General features: G+C 40.6%; 1 protein-coding gene across 1 annotated transcript in view; it reads left to right on the forward strand.

The window, feature by feature from the left end:
- The window catches only part of LOC134542635 (DNA-directed RNA polymerase II subunit RPB1), a 90,392-nt gene that overhangs the window by 68,625 nt on the left and 3,384 nt on the right, over window positions 1–18,383 (forward strand). Inside the window, exons 16-20 of the mRNA XM_063387033.1 lie at window positions 2,043–2,306; window positions 3,389–3,551; window positions 7,237–7,673; window positions 11,978–12,281; window positions 14,700–16,040. Of these exons, the coding sequence (XP_063243103.1) occupies window positions 2,043–2,306; window positions 3,389–3,551; window positions 7,237–7,673; window positions 11,978–12,281; window positions 14,700–16,039 (2,508 nt within the window). The 3' untranslated portion in view covers window position 16,040. The remainder of the gene's footprint in view (window positions 1–2,042; window positions 2,307–3,388; window positions 3,552–7,236; window positions 7,674–11,977; window positions 12,282–14,699; window positions 16,041–18,383) is intronic.

Here is an 18,383-nt window from a genome sequence, read left to right on the forward strand (position 1 = left end):
CCTTAAGAAAGTCGTTTATTAGTAACGGGGAAAAAGATTCTTTAGAACAAATTGAGACTCGATGAAGGCAACATCTAGAAACGCAACGACTTCGACATTAATTGATAATTGAATATTTATAGAAGAATTGAAAATGTTTATTAATGCTAATATTGAATGAGATTTCGAAGGAACTATTAATTTGAATCAACGAAGATAAGATTCAGACGTCAAGAATTCAAACAATTATTTAAGAAGAGAGGTCGACGAATATCCAGATTCAAGATATCGTCCAATGAATGTAAATTGCTTTGAAACTACGAAGAATAGATGCCGTTGATCATCCTGAAGAAAGAAGAATTCAGTCGAAGAATGAAAAGTCGCAGTTCGAGCCCGGGAAGGATGACCGTCGTGCAGTTCAGTCCAGTTGCAGCCCGCAGCCCGAAGGATGGAGTCGTGATGGCACGTATTCCTGCCGCCCGCTAGAGTCCGGAGGAGCAACACCGAGTTCGCAGTCCTGATTGAGGCGAACCAAGGATTCTTCGACCACCTACACGTCTCGTGGGTATCCTGCAGCAAGGTTTGGTCCCTTAACCCATCACCCGAAGACTCGCTGATTAAAGAAGTATCCTCACGAATTACGATTTAAACAAGACGAACAATTTTCACCGAACTAGAATCTTTTAAGTTATCGAACATATTCTTTGTATATAAAGACCGTGTCCTTTTCATCTTTAGATTTAGCATTTAAATTCCGGAATCGCGATCCCGAACTAAATAATATTAGATAGTATAGATGGAACTTGATATTGAACGAACATGTTGCTATTTTGTTTGACGGGTACTGCAAGTTACGTACCCAGTAGTCCACGCTCTGCGGACTGAAGCTAGTTTAAAATAAATAACACACAAATGATTAACATTTTATCTTAAAGATAACTTACTCAAATGAGAGAATTGTTAGATGCTTTGAAGTCGAGAATGATAACAAATTCCATCTATATCTTAACATAAATTATTTTAGTTAAGTTATTTATATAAAGTGTGATATTGTGCCTGTCGAAGTATATTGTCACCGTCTGCACAAAACCTTACACGCAAATATAAATATTACATTTGAATTTGGTTACACGTCATTATCAAAGAATTTCACTAATTACACTAGCTGACTCTTCACACTTAAGGCATATTTTATGTCTTGTTGCAAAAAACCAAGCAGAGACATGGTGTAACAAATAAGTATGAGTGAAATGTGCACACAATGTCCATTTTGAAATGTATATTTTTGTAAATTTGCAAATGACACCAGAGGACTACAAGTTAATGTTATTAAGAGGATGAACAACTCATATGTTATTAAAAACTAATGAAATATGTACACAAAATTGTAGGATGAGTTTTTTTTGTTCCAGTACCATCTTAACTCTTAATAGGATACAAAATAAGTTATGACACCAGAAGTATTAATCACTTTGTTAACAACTAAGAAACAAATTATTTCATAGTCAGGTTATGGATCTATATCGGAAACTATAAACAAGATACAACACGTAGAGATGATGGAAAATAGCATTTATAAATGTACACTCAGAGAAACAGATTCTTCTTACTACCAAAAGCATTTGAAGCTCTTCAATTTGACACATTCACTCCAAATAAAGTGGACATGTGACTGTGTGATGAATAAATGTATGATAAATGGTGAGGTATGCATCGCACACTGTTACCTGGAATTTTTGTATCTTTGCATATATCCAAGTACTCTCCACCAACAGCAGTAGAGAGAGCAAGCGTAGGACAAATATGTCACAGGCGGTGGCGCTAGTAGAGTTATCCACCTGAACTGCCACATTCGATTGATTTTTGTCAATTGGGTTTTTTCTGCGTATTGTGGCATAGTAATTGAGGTAGTGATGAAACAATATTTGAACTTATGGTTGTTAGCCAGCAGAAGTATTTTCAATAGATGTTCATCTGGAGTAGCTGATAGTCAACGGAGGGTTGGTTATGCTACTGACACGACGCGAGAGGCAAGTGTGCAGCCAGGAGGCGTGTGTGTGCAGTGCAGTCCCGGGGAGATGGTGGGGGCGCTGGCCGCACAGTCGCTGGGGGAGCCCGCCACCCAGATGACGCTCAACACCTTCCACTTCGCGGGGGTGTCGTCCAAGAACGTGACGCTGGGCGTGCCCCGGCTCAAGGAGATCATCAACATCAGCAAGAAGCCCAAGGCCCCGTCCCTCACCGTGTTCCTCACCGGCGCCGCCGCGCGCGACGCGGAGAAGGCCAAGAACGTGCTGTGTCGCCTGGAGCACACCACACTGCGCAAGGTATTCCAGCATCCCGTGCTGTCAAAACCTCGTCACCGATCACAAATTTCATCAAACTGCCAAAAAAATGTAGCAAAATTATACACTCTTTGAAAAACATGGATAAAACCTTTATTATTCATAATTTTTAGAGTTTTCCATGTAGTAAATAACCAACTACTGAGGAATAGTGCTTCTTGTTATACATGTGTTTAACTTTAACGTCCAGCCTGTAGCCACTTCCCCATCTCAGGGTGAGTGACCACAACTCCCACACACCACTCAGAGCAGCATCAACCATACGGGCACAAAAACAAATAAAATTCACTAAAAATTCTATAAAGCCATGAGGTTGCTCTCGTTCCGACAAGGGTGCAGGTAAAAACACAAATGCAAAAGCTTTTAAACTTTAAAATACTACACAAAAAAATACTAAATGGCAGATAGTAGTAGTTATAAGAAAACTGAAATATTCTTTAACCAAGTTTAATGCAAAGAGCCAAAATCCAATAGTATCTCTCACAAGGCAAAACATATACATGGGTGTTCGTTGGTAATATGTCACAAGATTAGTACTTAATCACTTTAATATAATATTTAGTGGTGCGCCGATACTGATAAATCGTACCTGCGGCAACAGAAATCAATGGGACTTTGTTAGGCTTTGTTCAGGGGCCTCTCCCTACACATTCCTGAAAGTTTTGGAACTACGTGATTTAATGCAGCAAAAAATCCTAATTTGACAGGGCTAACTGTTTGAATTAAAAGTCCTGGAAACACTAGTTCTTGAATCAGCTGTGATGAGTAAGAAAATTATAAACCAAGAAAATAAAATGTTAGTGTAATTGACAACTACTATATTGTTTTTATTGATAAGTCAGACTATTGTTTTGGAAGGTCCTCAATAAGGTCAATCAATGTTTTCGTCTAAAGGCACCCGTATGCTTCATGTTTGATAAGCAGTCATGACCAGGGTTGGAAACTGCAAGCGAAGTTGCTGAGGATGATGACCACCGTCATAGTATCGTCATCAGCAGGCTACACAGTTGTATAGTTTAGTGGGCATGGGCAGGGCCTGTGTGAGTGGTTGGTTTGCGCGACAGGTGACTGCCAACACGGCCATCTACTACGACCCAGATCCCCAGAACACCGTCATAGCGGAGGACCAGGAGTTTGTGAATGTGTACTACGAGATGCCCGACTTCGACCCCACCCGGATATCCCCGTGGCTGCTGCGCATTGAGCTGGACCGCAAGAGGATGACTGGTGCGTAGCCTTTTCAAGTCCATTCATAAACGTTGCTGCTACTGTTTTTTGTTACTGTTACTGTTTTGTACTTAGTACTGAAAGTACTTAGTACTGAAACATACATACATATTATAATCTTTTAGGGGTGGGCGAATGTAGATACTTTCGTTTTGAAGCGAATTCGAAGCAAATTTTTATAAATATTCTCGAATTCGAATCGAATATCGAATACTAGGCTAAATCAAAGAATTTATTAAATGCAAACACCAAGCAATGCAACAATCTTATTTATAATAAATGTTCAAAACTTTAAACCTACAAGCTAGTTTGAATATAAAAAATAAATGTAATTCACAGATGCACAAAATATATGCACATTTAAATGCAAGAAATTCAAAATATTAAAGTTTGGTGACAGAAAATATTTTTCAAAACTTATTTAAATTGTCATGCAAAAATGTTAGTTCCTGCACATGTCGAGGTGTCGGGGATTGACGACGTGCTGCCACCACATTTCCGGAGGAAGAAAATACCCGCTCACTTGATACACTTGTGGCAGGAATACTTAAATACTTCAGAGCAACATTTGCCAGTTTAGGATATTTAAGTTTTCCTTCATCTCTCCACCAAATGTAAGGATTGCCTATTACACGTTTGTTAATACATAACTTAATTTAACCATCAACACAACATTCTCCATTAACTTAAGCCTTTTGAACCATTGCCAAAAACTTAGTCACGTAACATTTGCTATTTGTATACAACCAAATACTGTATGGTAATATTTTATACGGCCGGCTGAACTTTCTATGTTTTTATTGTATAATAATAATAATAATAATAATAATAATAATAATAATAATAATAATAATAATGAACGAGAACAATTGAAGGTAAATATAAACTTTTTTTTTTACTTTTGGCCTTCAACTTACGTGCACAGCCGTTTAAGAGGCAAACTACATATTGTTTATTACATTCCTTCCAACGTAAAAAAATATATATATACAGTAGAATCTCGTTATAGCGAGCACGGTAATAGCGAGAACACGGCTATTACGAGGTATTTTTGAGGAATTTACGGCGTGAACGCTTGAAGCGCGTTTTGTTATTTGTCTGCTTTATCTCTACCCCTCTCGCTCGCCACTAGACATCTTGCGGCGTTGACGCCTGTCACATTCTTCAGCCGTGCAGTCGCCACCTAAGTGCGTGGCTTTAAAAATAGAATCCCGTCCTTTCTTTCTTTTATCAAACTTCCGTTAGTTATCTGTGCCGTCTGCCGTGTGTAGACAAAGTTTGAGATTGGAACAGAAACAACGTAAGAAAGTATTTTTTACAAATTAGAAATATGTATGTTTTTGTTTTTATAATCGCGTATATTTTCACGTTTTTTTTTGTTATCTTAAAAGAGATAATATTAAAAAGCCGCTCTAATGAGATTTATTTGTTTCTTGGTTAACAACTATTAATTGTTTATATTCTATTTATTATTATTTACGCGACGTCATACTGCACGCGTACGCAATACGACTGGATTCGTTGCTGCAACATAACATAGCAAATTATGCGGTATCAGAAGAAACGAGTAACGTAACGATAGTAACGAGTACTAATTGTTATAGTAACGAATACATACGGGTACGCATTTTTTCGTTACTTTTACACCTCTAGTAGGCACTACCGTATTTATTTCCGAATCGCTAGGACAGTTTTCTTGTAACTTTTGTTTCGGTCAGTTGTTGGGGTATTTGTCCGGGAAAGGGGTGGTGATGGTTTGAGTTTAATCCCAAAGTTGACAGGTTTCTTTAAATGAAAAAGTATAGTTTTCCAGCGACTATTTCGTTTGAGGCGTACGTGCGTTGCCGCAGCCGCACTCCTGCTTTTTTGTAAGGAATTAAATCGTCGCGCTACACTAGCACTACCTGTTATCAACATCCCGAACCAACATGGCCGCCAGCAGACAGCCCGCGTCGGCAATAGATAGCAGGACAATGCTGCGTCGGCCGCGGGCTGAGATGCTATACTTACGTGGCGTGGTAGGGTATTCTGGTTATTTTAACGCAATCGGTGATCGCATCCGTACTTATGGGGTATCGTTTTAAAGAGAATTCTCACATCTGCTCACAGAAATTAAGATTTCGTTAATATAACATGTTATTTTCCAATTATACAGGTTTAAACACAATTTTTATGCTATTTTCGGTTAATTTTTATTTTTTGGGGGCCAAAATTTGTCCAATTCGGTTATAGCGAGGACACGGTTATAGCGAGGATCAAACCCGGAACCGTGACACATCGCTATAACGGAACTCTAGTGTATATATCTTTACTCTTTGCACAAAAACAGGCCCGGCCTAAGAAGTGTAGAAAGTCTGTGGGTGAAAAACGGAGTGTTTGTATAGTCGCCATCTTTGTTTACGATTATTCACGAAACTCATTTTTTCTACTGTTCCATCTATGGAATATTTTCCCCGTTTATTTACAAATGAATTTTATTTAATAATTTTATTTCATTGGATTCAGTGCCATAACTGCTGTTTTATAAGTCCGTTGGTGATATTGTATCACGTTAAGTCATTATTGACGTAATTTATGCATGGAAAAAAAGCTGTTGTGGGGGGAGATTAAGACTAATACGGAAGTCGGGAATCAATCTGCCACGTTTCTAAACATGAAAATAATTAAGTGGCAATTGCTATTTTCTCAGCAAAATACGATACTGACAATTATTTTACACTAAGCCAATGTAAGTTGGACAAAGTATAATGAACATATTTGTATTATGGTTGAGGTTATTTTTAATGATCAGGCATATAGGCTTCGGCTAAGCATGTGTGTGTTTTCATTATGCTAAGTTAACTCCAAGTTGATGTTATTGATCGTAGGCATTCTTTAACTTTTAGGTAATTTATGTACAGTAAAAGATTTGCTTAAAAACTCTTGCATCGTAGGATTGCTTGAATGGATTTTCTGACACTTGTCTATCCACTAGACGGGTGAAAACATGATGCCTCTTTACAAACAACTGAACAGCATCTCCAACATGCTGGCTAGGTAATTGCTTATAGGTTTTTGAGGTGTCGTTTTTTTAAACTGTTTTTTTTCCACACCTTTATCAATTCTAAACTTTTCAGAGACATAAGTAACATTTTCTTTTAGGCGCTATTGTGTACCTCTGTTGTATGGTGTGAGACTGACTGCAGGAGACTTGTCTTTAATTCTTAATTGGGAAGGAGTGGGGGATTAGAAGGGTGGCAAAGCAGCCAGAAGCCTGCATGCTACATGCCTGTACATATCAGCCACTCAAAAGGGTTAGAACAAGCACATGATCCACTCTCATCACATTAAATAGCTGACATTCTCATTAAAAATAAAACTTGCACATTTGGTGGATGTATTGCAATTATAAAGGTTTGTTGTGCTTTGTTTTGATAAATTCTTTTTTATTAGGGAATTATCTTGGCATTTGCAAGGAATGTTTCGGCCGGCTGTGTTTTTTCTACACTCCACAGCCACTCAAATTACTTTTCAGTTTGTGTCAATGTTCTTGATGGCAAAAAGTAATGCCAGTGTCAAAACTGTGTGCTTTATTCACTGAATACATGTTCGATATTGCACGTGTTTCTTCACATTATGTGAAGGTGACCATGGCACAACTTGCACAGAAATATGTTAAGTCGTGTGGGTGGGTGTTGCTGTGCAGACAAGAAGCTGACGATGGAGCAGATAGCGGAGAAGATCAACGCGGGGTTCGGGGACGACCTGAACTGCATCTTCAACGACGACAATGCGGAGAAGCTGGTGCTGCGCATCCGCATCATGAACAGCGACGACAACAAGTTCCAGGAGGAGGAGGAGGAGATGGTGGACAAGATGGAGGACGACATGTTCCTGCGCTGCATCGAGGCGAACATGCTGAGCGACATGACGCTGCAGGGCATCGAGGCCATCAGCAAGGTGTACATGCACCTGCCGCAGACGGACGCCAAGAAGCGCATCGTGGTCACTGACTCGGGCGAGTTCAAGGCCATCGCCGAGTGGCTGCTGGAGACGGACGGCACCAGCATGATGAAGGTGCTGAGCGAGCGGGACGTGGACCCCGTGCGCACCTTTAGCAACGACATCTGCGAGATATTCTCCGTGAGTACGCCTCGCCTCCTAGCTCCTGCTGTCCCATACCAAACAACCTATCTGTTTTATTTATTTATTTGTAATTGTAACATGCCAACTAACAGGACAATGCCTTTAATGGTAGGCACACAATTAGACACAAATACACTCACAATAATAAACATAAATGAAAAACGCAAAACAATACAATATAATACAATATAAAAAACAAAACACACAACAAAGACAATACAACACAGAACTAAAACACACATGATCATTAAGAACTAAGGAAAATAATTAAAGTCTTTATCAAATTTATTAAAGTTGGTTATTAGCCTAAAGATAAGATCATTATTTTTTATTGCTGAAACAGTTTTTTAACTCTAGTTTTACCTCTCGTTGAAAGCGACTGACAAGCGCTCGCTATACAAGTCGGCAATATTCGGTAAGGAACCAGCATGGTGTGGGTGAGAAACTTTCCCAGCATTTGCCTTGGAGTGATTTTTGGATACTATTGAAAAACCCAAAATCAGGAGAGAGCATTCAAAATTTGAAACCAGGTTACGCGAATACAGTAAGCTGCACAAGAGAGACGTTAGTTGCGACATTTCGGGAACTGAAATCTGCTCCCGTTATCAGTCACGAACAGACTGTGGTTGCATTGCAATTGCTATCTGTTTGTGCCTGATGATGGGAGCAGATGTCAGTTCTTGAAACGTCATTGGTTTTGTCGCATTGCTGGGTTTGCCTCTATGTCTCTGTGTTGTCCAGATTATCTACAGTAAAACCTCACTATCAAGGATTTCTCACTTTATGGTATGTATTTTCAGGTCCAAACAGGATGTAAGAGTTCATTATTAAGTATTTAAAACGATGGGTTTTTTCAGTTACGTTGTAATGAGATTTCACTGTACGTATTGAGTATCATCATTTGGTTTTGTCTGTTTTTCGCTGTGCTGTTTTTTTTTCTTTATTTTCTTTTCTAATTGCAAATGTCTTGTTGCTCTCAGCCTACAATCTGTGCTGTATATTTTTCTGACTGATTCCTATCTTGTAAATTTTTTACATCAGCTGATTTCAGCTTGTTTTCGGTGTGTTTGCATATTACCAATTTTGTCAGTTATTAATGTTTTTTTGTGACATAATATCTAAACTAAAAAAATTAACCTTATTTTTCCATTTGCAAGAATCTTTCAAAGAACATATAAATAACTGTTATGATGTGGACAAAATGTGAACACGGTAGTTGAAATAATGTTTAAATTGGTAGTTAACAATCAATCTACCACCCTGGTTACACGGTGGTAGCATTTATCAATATTGGTGTTTAGAATATGTATCTGTAATGGTTATGGACAGAGTGTACCGGCGGAAGAGAGTGGTGGTGGGAGGGAAGTGAAACCAGTTGAGCAGGATAGCGGGCGAGAGGATGAGAGAGCTTGCCAGACGACAGTCTTTTCATATGACAGTTCATGCAGAGATGTGTTAGTAAATCTTATAGTAAACCATTTAGTTTTTTCATTTATCAGTCCTGCATTATGGTAATCCAAGAATAAATTGTTGGTATGGACTTAGCGAGTTACAACTGAAATGCAAAATAATAGAACGTAAATAAATGTGCTAGATCTGAGTGTAAATTCACATAATGCACCTACCTCTCGAAGTAACACCCTAATTCGTTCCCGGAAAACCGAAAGCTAATCAAACTGGTCTTAATGGAATGTGTTTTTTCTATAAGAGTACAGTCAAAACTCTATCGTTTTTCAGGGGTCCAACAAAAAAATTCAGTAGATGCGGACTTTCAATAGATGTGGACTTCACTCTTAGATTTTGAAAAAAATATTTCAACCTCAAAATTAGTGTCAGAAATATATCGGTTACTTGTCATTAAAGTTTAATCAGTTGAAAAAAAATAAAAATGGAAGCATTTTACTTAATTCAATTTACACTTACAAAAAAAAACATACGCACAATAAACCTACATGGAAATTAAAGTCTGGAATATGTTTACTCATGTCATCAAATGTAGAGCTGTACTGAAGAAGCCGATTTTGCCAATATTTAGTTGAACCGGCATTTCTGCCGACTTCCGATACACTTGTTAATTTTCGGCCGATATTACTGAAAAAACGAGAGAGACTGCCATAACCTAAAAATCCACGAGTACCCTTTTCACTTTTCGTAGTAGTACTGCATTCGTTCAGATCGCATTATTTCTTCGCAACATGTGCCAACCATACATATAAAAATTTAACATGCTTTTTTCCCCAATAATGTTCTTTAATTTTAAATATGTTATAAATAAATAAATTACCATCACGGTAAATATACATCTCGGTTGTTACGGTAACTATAGTGCAAATGTGGTAGCTATCGTGCTTCTGTAGTATTATGGTATCTACAAAGAATCTTTAGTTATTTTTATGGTAATTATCGTAAGATAGCAATTGGGTTTGTACTGTAGTTATGGTACATCATCTATATTTCTTCGTAAGTTGTTGTTCATTTGTCTTTTCTTCATGTTTACGTTCTCCATTACTTGGCTGCAGATTTAAGGTGATTTTTACTACTTTTTTATACAATCATTACTGTTTTTATGACGGTTTCTGTCTAAGAAATGGTTATTTCTGCAAAATCTTTATGGTTAAACGATCATCTATTATAATTTATAGTGACGGGACCACATATTTTGTACAATCAATGCGGACAAAACGATAATTCGAACATCGGTACAAGCGGACTTTTTTAACCTTAGTTGTATGGCAATTTTGCCGGGATCGTAGAAAGTATACGATAAACACGGACAATCGATACATGCAAGTTCGATAGATAGAGGTTTGACTGTATATTAATTAAATTAATTTGTTTTCCAATTAATTAAGTCTACTTGCTGACTACCATTATAAACAAGACACTAAAACTGTTAAAATTATATATATAAATCATACATATGTAAATCATATTCTAATAAATGTCTAAATACATTTGAAATAGATTTAAATAAACATTTGAATAACATTTTGAGATTAAAAGGCTAACATAAAAAAAAGTGGAAAAAATAATTATGGGCCGCTTTGTTTACATAACAAGGCTTTGGAATAACATTCCTAAGTAGGCACTAACAACATTTTTGAGTTACAAAATAATAAAGTAATTAATTTTTAAAATATACGTATTTCAATTCAAATACGATTTACAAAAGCAAAAACTTGCCGTTTTATATAATTTGAAATATTATTTAACCTGTTAATGTAATTCCTGACACTTTTGTTTACCAAATGTATATCTGTCATGATTTGCCACTTGTGCATCATTATAGGCACAATGTGAACTAGTCCTGAAAGCTTCTGCTTTCTCTCACCAGAGCTGCAGCTGCTACTAACATGCGGGATGGTGTAATGTAAACATTGGCTGAATACTCAGCAATTACCTTCATATATAAATTTATAATCACTAGATTTGGGCATCCTGTTTCTTGCAAAAAAAAAATTTTCTCCATTCAAAATTTTTTAAAAACCAAAATTCTTTATCTCAGCCAGCTCTATAAATAAAACAGTGGTTTCTCTGTACTATTGCAATTTCAATTTCAGTATGGCACATGTTGAATGCTAGGATTGCTGCATACATGTGGTGATGCCCAAACATGTACAAAACAAAAATATTCTCACTTTAAAAACATTCTGATTCTTGATATACTAAAATTAACCTTACAAGCTGGAGTGAAATAGTTTTTTTAAGATTCTCAGGAAAAAAAAAAAAATACTAGATCGAAAGTTGCTACAAACTTTATTTATTTAAGGAAAATGTATACATAATTTGCATGAGACACAACGTAAAGAACATAAAGTTTCTCAAAGAAAAAGTGGGCCAAGAGAAGTCTGAAAGTAGCACTGTTGCACATAGTTATGTTGTTGCTTTGACTAATGATGGGTTACTTGTTTTCTTATTGATAGGACCTTTGAAAAGTTGGTATATCTGAGTATATCACAGCAAAGTTCATGGCTTTTGACAAATTGTATGATTAGTTTTGTGAATGTTACTAGCTGTGACCTTTATAAAAATGGTACGTTCTTCAATTTATTCTTGTGAAGTATTGGTCTTTCTTTTAACTATGAAGACAAGACCATGAAACGACTTATCCCGATGAGCCGTTAAACGGAACAGGTGCTGTAAAAGATGTGGACAGGAATGTTGATGTCTGTGGAAGGCTGTGTGTCAGTGCTTGAGAGGCCTGAGGGCTGAGGCCTGAGGGCTGAGTGCTGAGGGCTTGAGTGCTGAGCGCTGAGTGCCGAGTGCCGAGTGCCGAGTGCTGAGGGCCGGACTTGCGGCAGGTGCTGGGCATCGAGGCGGTGCGCAAGTCCGTGGAGAAGGAGATGAACACCGTGCTGAACTTCTACGGCCTGTACGTGAACTACCGCCACCTGGCGCTGCTGTGCGACGTGATGACGGCCAAGGGCCACCTCATGGCCATCACGCGACACGGCATCAACCGACAGGACACGGGCGCGCTGATGAGGTGCTCCTTCGAGGAGACTGTGGACGTGCTGATGGACGCGGCGTCCCACGCAGAGGTGGACCCCATGAGAGGCGTGTCGGAGAACATCATCATGGGCCAGCTGCCCCGCCTCGGCACAGGTACCCCCCGCTCCTCCTTCCTTTCACAGATTGTGCTTCTTCAGCTCCACTGCTTCCATTTCATTCACACTGATGGTGTCACGAAATTACACTCAATATGGCCAAGCAGTGCACATAGTGCATTTGTTTTTTGGCTTTAGTTAAAACCATTGGCTCATGGCTTGTGCTTTTGTGTTTCATGTCATTGTTACCTGCTGTGTAATTTACCAAGTATGTTTCATTTATATTATACTAGATGTAGATACAGTAAATCTCGCTTAAGACGTTCCCGCATGATAAGTTTTTCCCTTGATCACTTCCATGTGTCTCTATGTTAATTATTCCCATTCAAAACGTTTGCATTTATAAATGCTTCCCGCATATAACGCTCATCATTTCAGGAATGAAATAATGTAATAAGGTTTATCTTTACACTCTTAAACTTTATTTATAATTAAACATATAAAGTAGATAGGGCCCATGTCCATGATCCATGCCAAGACCACAGCGGTCGTGATACGACTGTCCTTGGGGCACGCTGCGAAGTATCTTAGGGACGACGTGCGCATCGTGCATTAGCCGAAAGAGGAGTGGACGGTGCAGACAAATGACGGACGGGCAACACAAGCACACCCGATGCAAACAACGATGGCCGGGCTGGCCACGCCAACTCTGGACACCACTGATGAGACCAGATTTGTAGGATTCTCGGAGACAGAGGCAAAGCGTGGAGCGCGTGTGACCATCACGGAGCTGAGCCGAGGCAGCTATTCCAAGACTCGTCAGACATGAGCTCGTCTTTCCATGGGTTGGACGAGAGACCCGACAAGCCTAGTTCCAGCCCCCTGCCCTTGGTAAGGGGACCCTGATAATAAGGAAGAGAGGCCAAGATCACCGGAGGAACCACTTTGCCCTGTGCTCTTCTCCCTGGAGAACTCAACTTAAAACATGAGCGTGGAGGAACCGGCAAACATGAGCGTGGAGGAACCGGCAGATAGAGGCGGGACAGGAGGGGCCGGTATCTAGGACGTCAGAGGTGCCATCACCCGAACCGCGTTACCATCTCAGACCCGGCAAGGAAGCCGGGCTGCCCAGGTGCAGCTCGATAGGAACCCCAAACCCAGGCCCCGTGGCGGGACTTCACCAAGCTGTAGCATCGCCGTCAACATTTAACTTAACATTATGCAAATAAAACAATGACTATAGCTAAGAAACATTAGTAGGGGACGAACTTGTTGCTACATAAAACCCGAATAAATTAAAATATTATTTAGCTAAACCATTAAGTAAACATTTATTATTATTTAAAAAAAACCTTTATGCTTACCACAAGATCAATATGCCTTTAAAAACACTAAAGGAATATATTTAATACTGAACAACATATGCCTGGCTATACCACACTGAACAACATATGTCTATTAGCTAACATTATTTACAAATATTGTCAGTATAGTCAACAGAATTTCCTATAAAACTAGGTTTGTTATAGTGGTATTTTATTAACAACAATCCCTATTACTATAAAAAGATATCTATCACTATAAAACTTTAGAATTTTTTATGACAGTGATAATAAAAACTTTATCTTATGTGACACTTTTTTAAACTATAAACGTTAGCATTTTTTGAAATTTAAATGTAACAAAAAGATAGAGGCTTATTTAAACTTGGTGCATCATGTATTTAAACATAGCTTTCTTTGGTATTTTTAGATTTTGCACCAGTAATAAAGATGATGAAATATTAAAACAGGTTGGTGGTCTTTTCAAATGTGGCGTGCCTCTGCATAACTACTACTATAATGGCACACCCTTTAGTATTTTTGAATGTGGAGCTAGTAATAAAGATTGCAGCCTCCTAGCAGATGACTGTATTTAAAAAATTTTCAAAGTTTTTGCCAATGACTATAAAAAATAGATGGCAACCTACAGCAGACGATGGTATTTTTTAAATTTGAATATGTTGCCAGTACACAAGATGACGGCCTGTAGCAGAAGACTGTATTTTAGAATTTTTTTAAATTTGGCACACCTCTGATATTTGTATTTGGTGCAATCAACTGAAGTATAAATTGCTTATTTAATTCTTCTTCTCTCAACAGTCACCTTGGTCTAGTGGCTAGTGTGTCTGGGACATGCAGTCGCCGTGATACAGGTTTTCATTCTTAACAATAACACGAGCACTCCACAACAGCACTCCCTAGCTTCAAAATTATGAACCAAGATGGCCACCACTGGCCATGATGTCTACAGCAGACAGCTCCAAGCCACGTGACACAACAACCACTTGAGGAGCCACCATGTGGCCAGGTGGCCCTGCCCACCTCCGGAGCCTTGGTCGCCAGAGTCCCTTGGTTGCCCTACTTAGTTGATAGGGGGAAAAAAAGCAGTACATGGTGTAATAGTAAAGCATGATGTGTTCTTTTGTGTGGTGCAGGAGCGTTCGACCTGCTACTGGATGCAGAGAAGTGCAAGGCTGGCATAGAGATACCCATGAGCGTCGGGGCAGGCATGATGGGAGGAGCAGGCATGTTCTTCGGCAGTGCTGCCACTCCCTCCATGAGCCCTCACCTGACACCCTGGACCCAGGGCGCCACCCCAGCATACGGCAGCATCTGGTCGCCCGGCAACGTGCTGGGCAGCGGCATGACGCCCGGAGGACCCAGCTTCTCCCCGTCCGGAGCCAGCGACGCCAGCGGCATGTCTCCGGGATACTCTCCGTGGTCCCCACAGCCCGGCAGTCCCTCCTCCCCCGGCTCCGCGATGACACCCTACATTCCCAGCCCCGTGGGCGGCATGTCTCCCAGCTACTCTCCTTCCAGTCCCATGTACGCTCCGTCTTCACCGAGCCTCACGCCGGCCAGCCCCAACTACAGTCCCACCTCGCCCTCCTACAGTCCCACGTCTCCCAACTACTCCCCCACATCACCTTCCTACTCCCCCACATCACCTTCTTACTCACCAACCTCACCGTCGTACTCTCCCACATCTCCTTCATACTCGCCCACATCACCGTCGTACTCACCGACCAGCCCGAGCTATTCTCCGACCAGTCCTTCGTACTCTCCCACGTCTCCGTCCTACAGCCCCACATCTCCCAGCTACTCACCGACATCTCCTTCCTACTCCCCCACTTCCCCTTCCTACTCCCCTACTTCTCCATCTTATTCTCCAACCTCACCTTCGTACTCTCCAACCTCACCTTCGTACTCTCCTACCTCACCATCGTACTCACCGACCAGCCCGAGCTACTCCCCCAGCTCACCTAACTACAGCCCTGCCTCTCCATCCTACAGCCCCACATCCCCCTCATACTCACCCAGCTCACCGCAGTACTCACCAGCAAGTCCTTCCTACTCGCCCAGCTCCCCCAAGTACTCCCCCACCTCACCCTCCTACTCCCCCACCTCTCCCTCCTTCGTCAGCTCCTCCCCGCAGTACACGCCGGCCTCTCCGCAGTACTCCCCCACCTCCCCGTCATACTCGCCCTCGTCGCCCTCGTACTCACCCAGCTCGCCCCAGCACACCCCGGGGGCTTCCACTCGCTACTCCCCCACGTCACCCAACTACTCACCCACCTCGCCATCCTACTCTCCCACCAGCCCGCAGTACTCTCCCTCCACCTCCACCAAGTACTCCCCCACCTCACCGACCTACACCCCCACCTCTCCCAACTACAGCCCCTCGTCGCCCACCTACTCCCCGGCCCAGCCCAGCTACTCGCCCACCTCGCCCACCTACTCGCCCACCTCCCCGGCGTACGAGCCCGGCGACTGAGGTGAGCTGTAGTGTACTTTCAAACTTGTATTTTTTAAATCCCTGCCGAAAATCATGTGTGTTTACAATGCTAAATTGTCTCATTTTAAAATATAATATTTTCACTGTTAACTATCAATATCACTAGTAGCGTGGCACTGCTACTCAAAAATGAGCTTAAAATGTTAAATAAATATCCATCTGAATGGTAAATATTGAACAAATACCGTATAAACCCAAGTACGACCCGCACCCTTATTTTTAGAATGCCATGGTGGGAAAAAATGTTTTTAATGCAAATCTGCACAGAAAAAAATAATTTAGTCGTGATTTCTTTTCCTTTCAAACAGTAACAAATCGTAAAATATTACCAAAAAAGTTCTTTGCTACTTATTACAGCCTCAGCATCTGTGTTAAAAGTGTACAGAAGGCAGGCAACTGCAATGTGGCAACATCGCGCGAGTAGAACGTGGCATCGGCGCGCGCGATCGAGAACAACATGACGTGTGTGCGCGTGACCTTGCCCAGCTCCCAGCTGTTTACAGTTACAATCTTCCGCGTCCATTATCGTGCGCTGGGCAATGACCTCGTTCAAACAAATAAACGATAAAGCACGCGAGTCCTAGCCATGTATATTAAAAATTATTTTTATTACATGCATAATATAAAACCTTGTATCTAAATGTAGCATATTCTTTATAAAAATATAAATTAGGTTAACACAAATACAGCATTTATTTAGGCTTAAATAAAAGTGACTTACAAAATCAAACAGACAATAAACACAGCCGTCGGCCAAGAACGGACTTAAACTTCCCCACAGCTATTGTCCACAGTGCTGCCAGTGTCGGAGCACTCATCATCGGAGCTCAAGCAATCGTCTTCCGTGCCGTCGAGCGCATTTGAAATGCAGCACTTTTTAAAACTTTACGAATAATGTTTCTGGGATCGCAGACTAGGCATTGAGAATCCACTGACACACAAGATACAAGCTTGGATGCCTTATTCTCCCGGTCGGTGTTATTTCGTGGTTTTCGCTCGTCATCCACTTGGAGTATTGCAGCTTCAGATGCGTTTTAAACGGCCTATTGATACAGACGTCAAGGGGCTGCAAAACTGAAGTTAATCCTCCAGGTATTATGACCTAATCTGTTCGCCCATCTTTCAGACGATTCTTTGTTTCTTCGGTTAAATGACCGCGAAAGCTGTACAAAACCAGCATGCTTCGTAATTTCAACAAAGCACCGGGTCGTCGTTCTCACACACATTTAATCCAGTCCACAACCATTGCATAGTCCATCCATCCCTTCTCTTGAGCCATCACAATAATACCATTAGGGAATTTTTCATTTTTTGGGAGCAATTTCCTTTTAAAAATCACATACGGCGGTAGTTTTTTTCCGTCGGAAAGGACTGTCAACATTACAGTGCACCACATTTTTTCACAGCTCTAGTTAAGATGCGCACTGTTTTTACACATTTTGTTTCAACTGTCGTATCTGCAGGTACATAGATGTTTGGTCGGCGTTTCCAATTTGTGAAAACAAATAATTGTTTTGCTTCCGCAGCTTTAACACATGCCTCTGAAATGCTATTAATTTCTCATTGTAGCTTGTCGGTAAACGCTGGCAGATTGTAGTACGCCGCCTGTGGACAAACCCTTTCTTACCATGAATCTGCGCATCCAGTTCCTACTTGCTTTAAAGCCACGCCAAGTTCACGAGTAATTTGCAGCGCCTTTAGCGAACACATTTCCGTGCTTACAGCATACCCCAATTGCTGTCTGTCCTGTATGTAGTCGTAGAGTTTTTCCTCTATCTCCGGAAACTTTGCTACTGCACCACGGAACGCACATCTATTGCCACTGGCCGAAAGCAGTTTGTCTTTACTTTTCTTCCAATCCCTCACACATGATTCGTCGACATCATATTTTCGCCCAGCAGCACGGTTACCGATTTCGTCCGTTTCACTGATTATTTTTAATTTTTCCACAAATGTGAAAGAACGCAACTTTTTACGATTCATTACAATTCATTACAATACTTGCAGCCAACACACGTGTAAAACCACTGGATACTTTGCAAATGAGGATAGGACAGTGCGTGGGAGCGCGCGTTTGTAACCAGCGAAGCTGCAGTGTGACAACGCTGTGAGGAATGTGACCTTGACTGACCTTTGTGATATTTTTCTTTCATTGATATGTATTTTTCTGTACTAAGTATTTTCAGCACTAAGTACAAATAGTACTTGCGGTCCATGTATTAGGTAATTAGATTCTACTGTATTTCATATTTCTGTTGGAGGGCAAATTTGGTTTCCAATTTACTAACTACTAACTAATAACTCAAAGCTTACAACAAACACA

This window comes from Bacillus rossius, assembly GCF_032445375.1.
Source record: "Bacillus rossius redtenbacheri isolate Brsri chromosome 9 unlocalized genomic scaffold, Brsri_v3 Brsri_v3_scf9_1, whole genome shotgun sequence".
NCBI lineage: Eukaryota > Metazoa > Arthropoda > Insecta > Phasmatodea > Bacillidae > Bacillus > Bacillus rossius.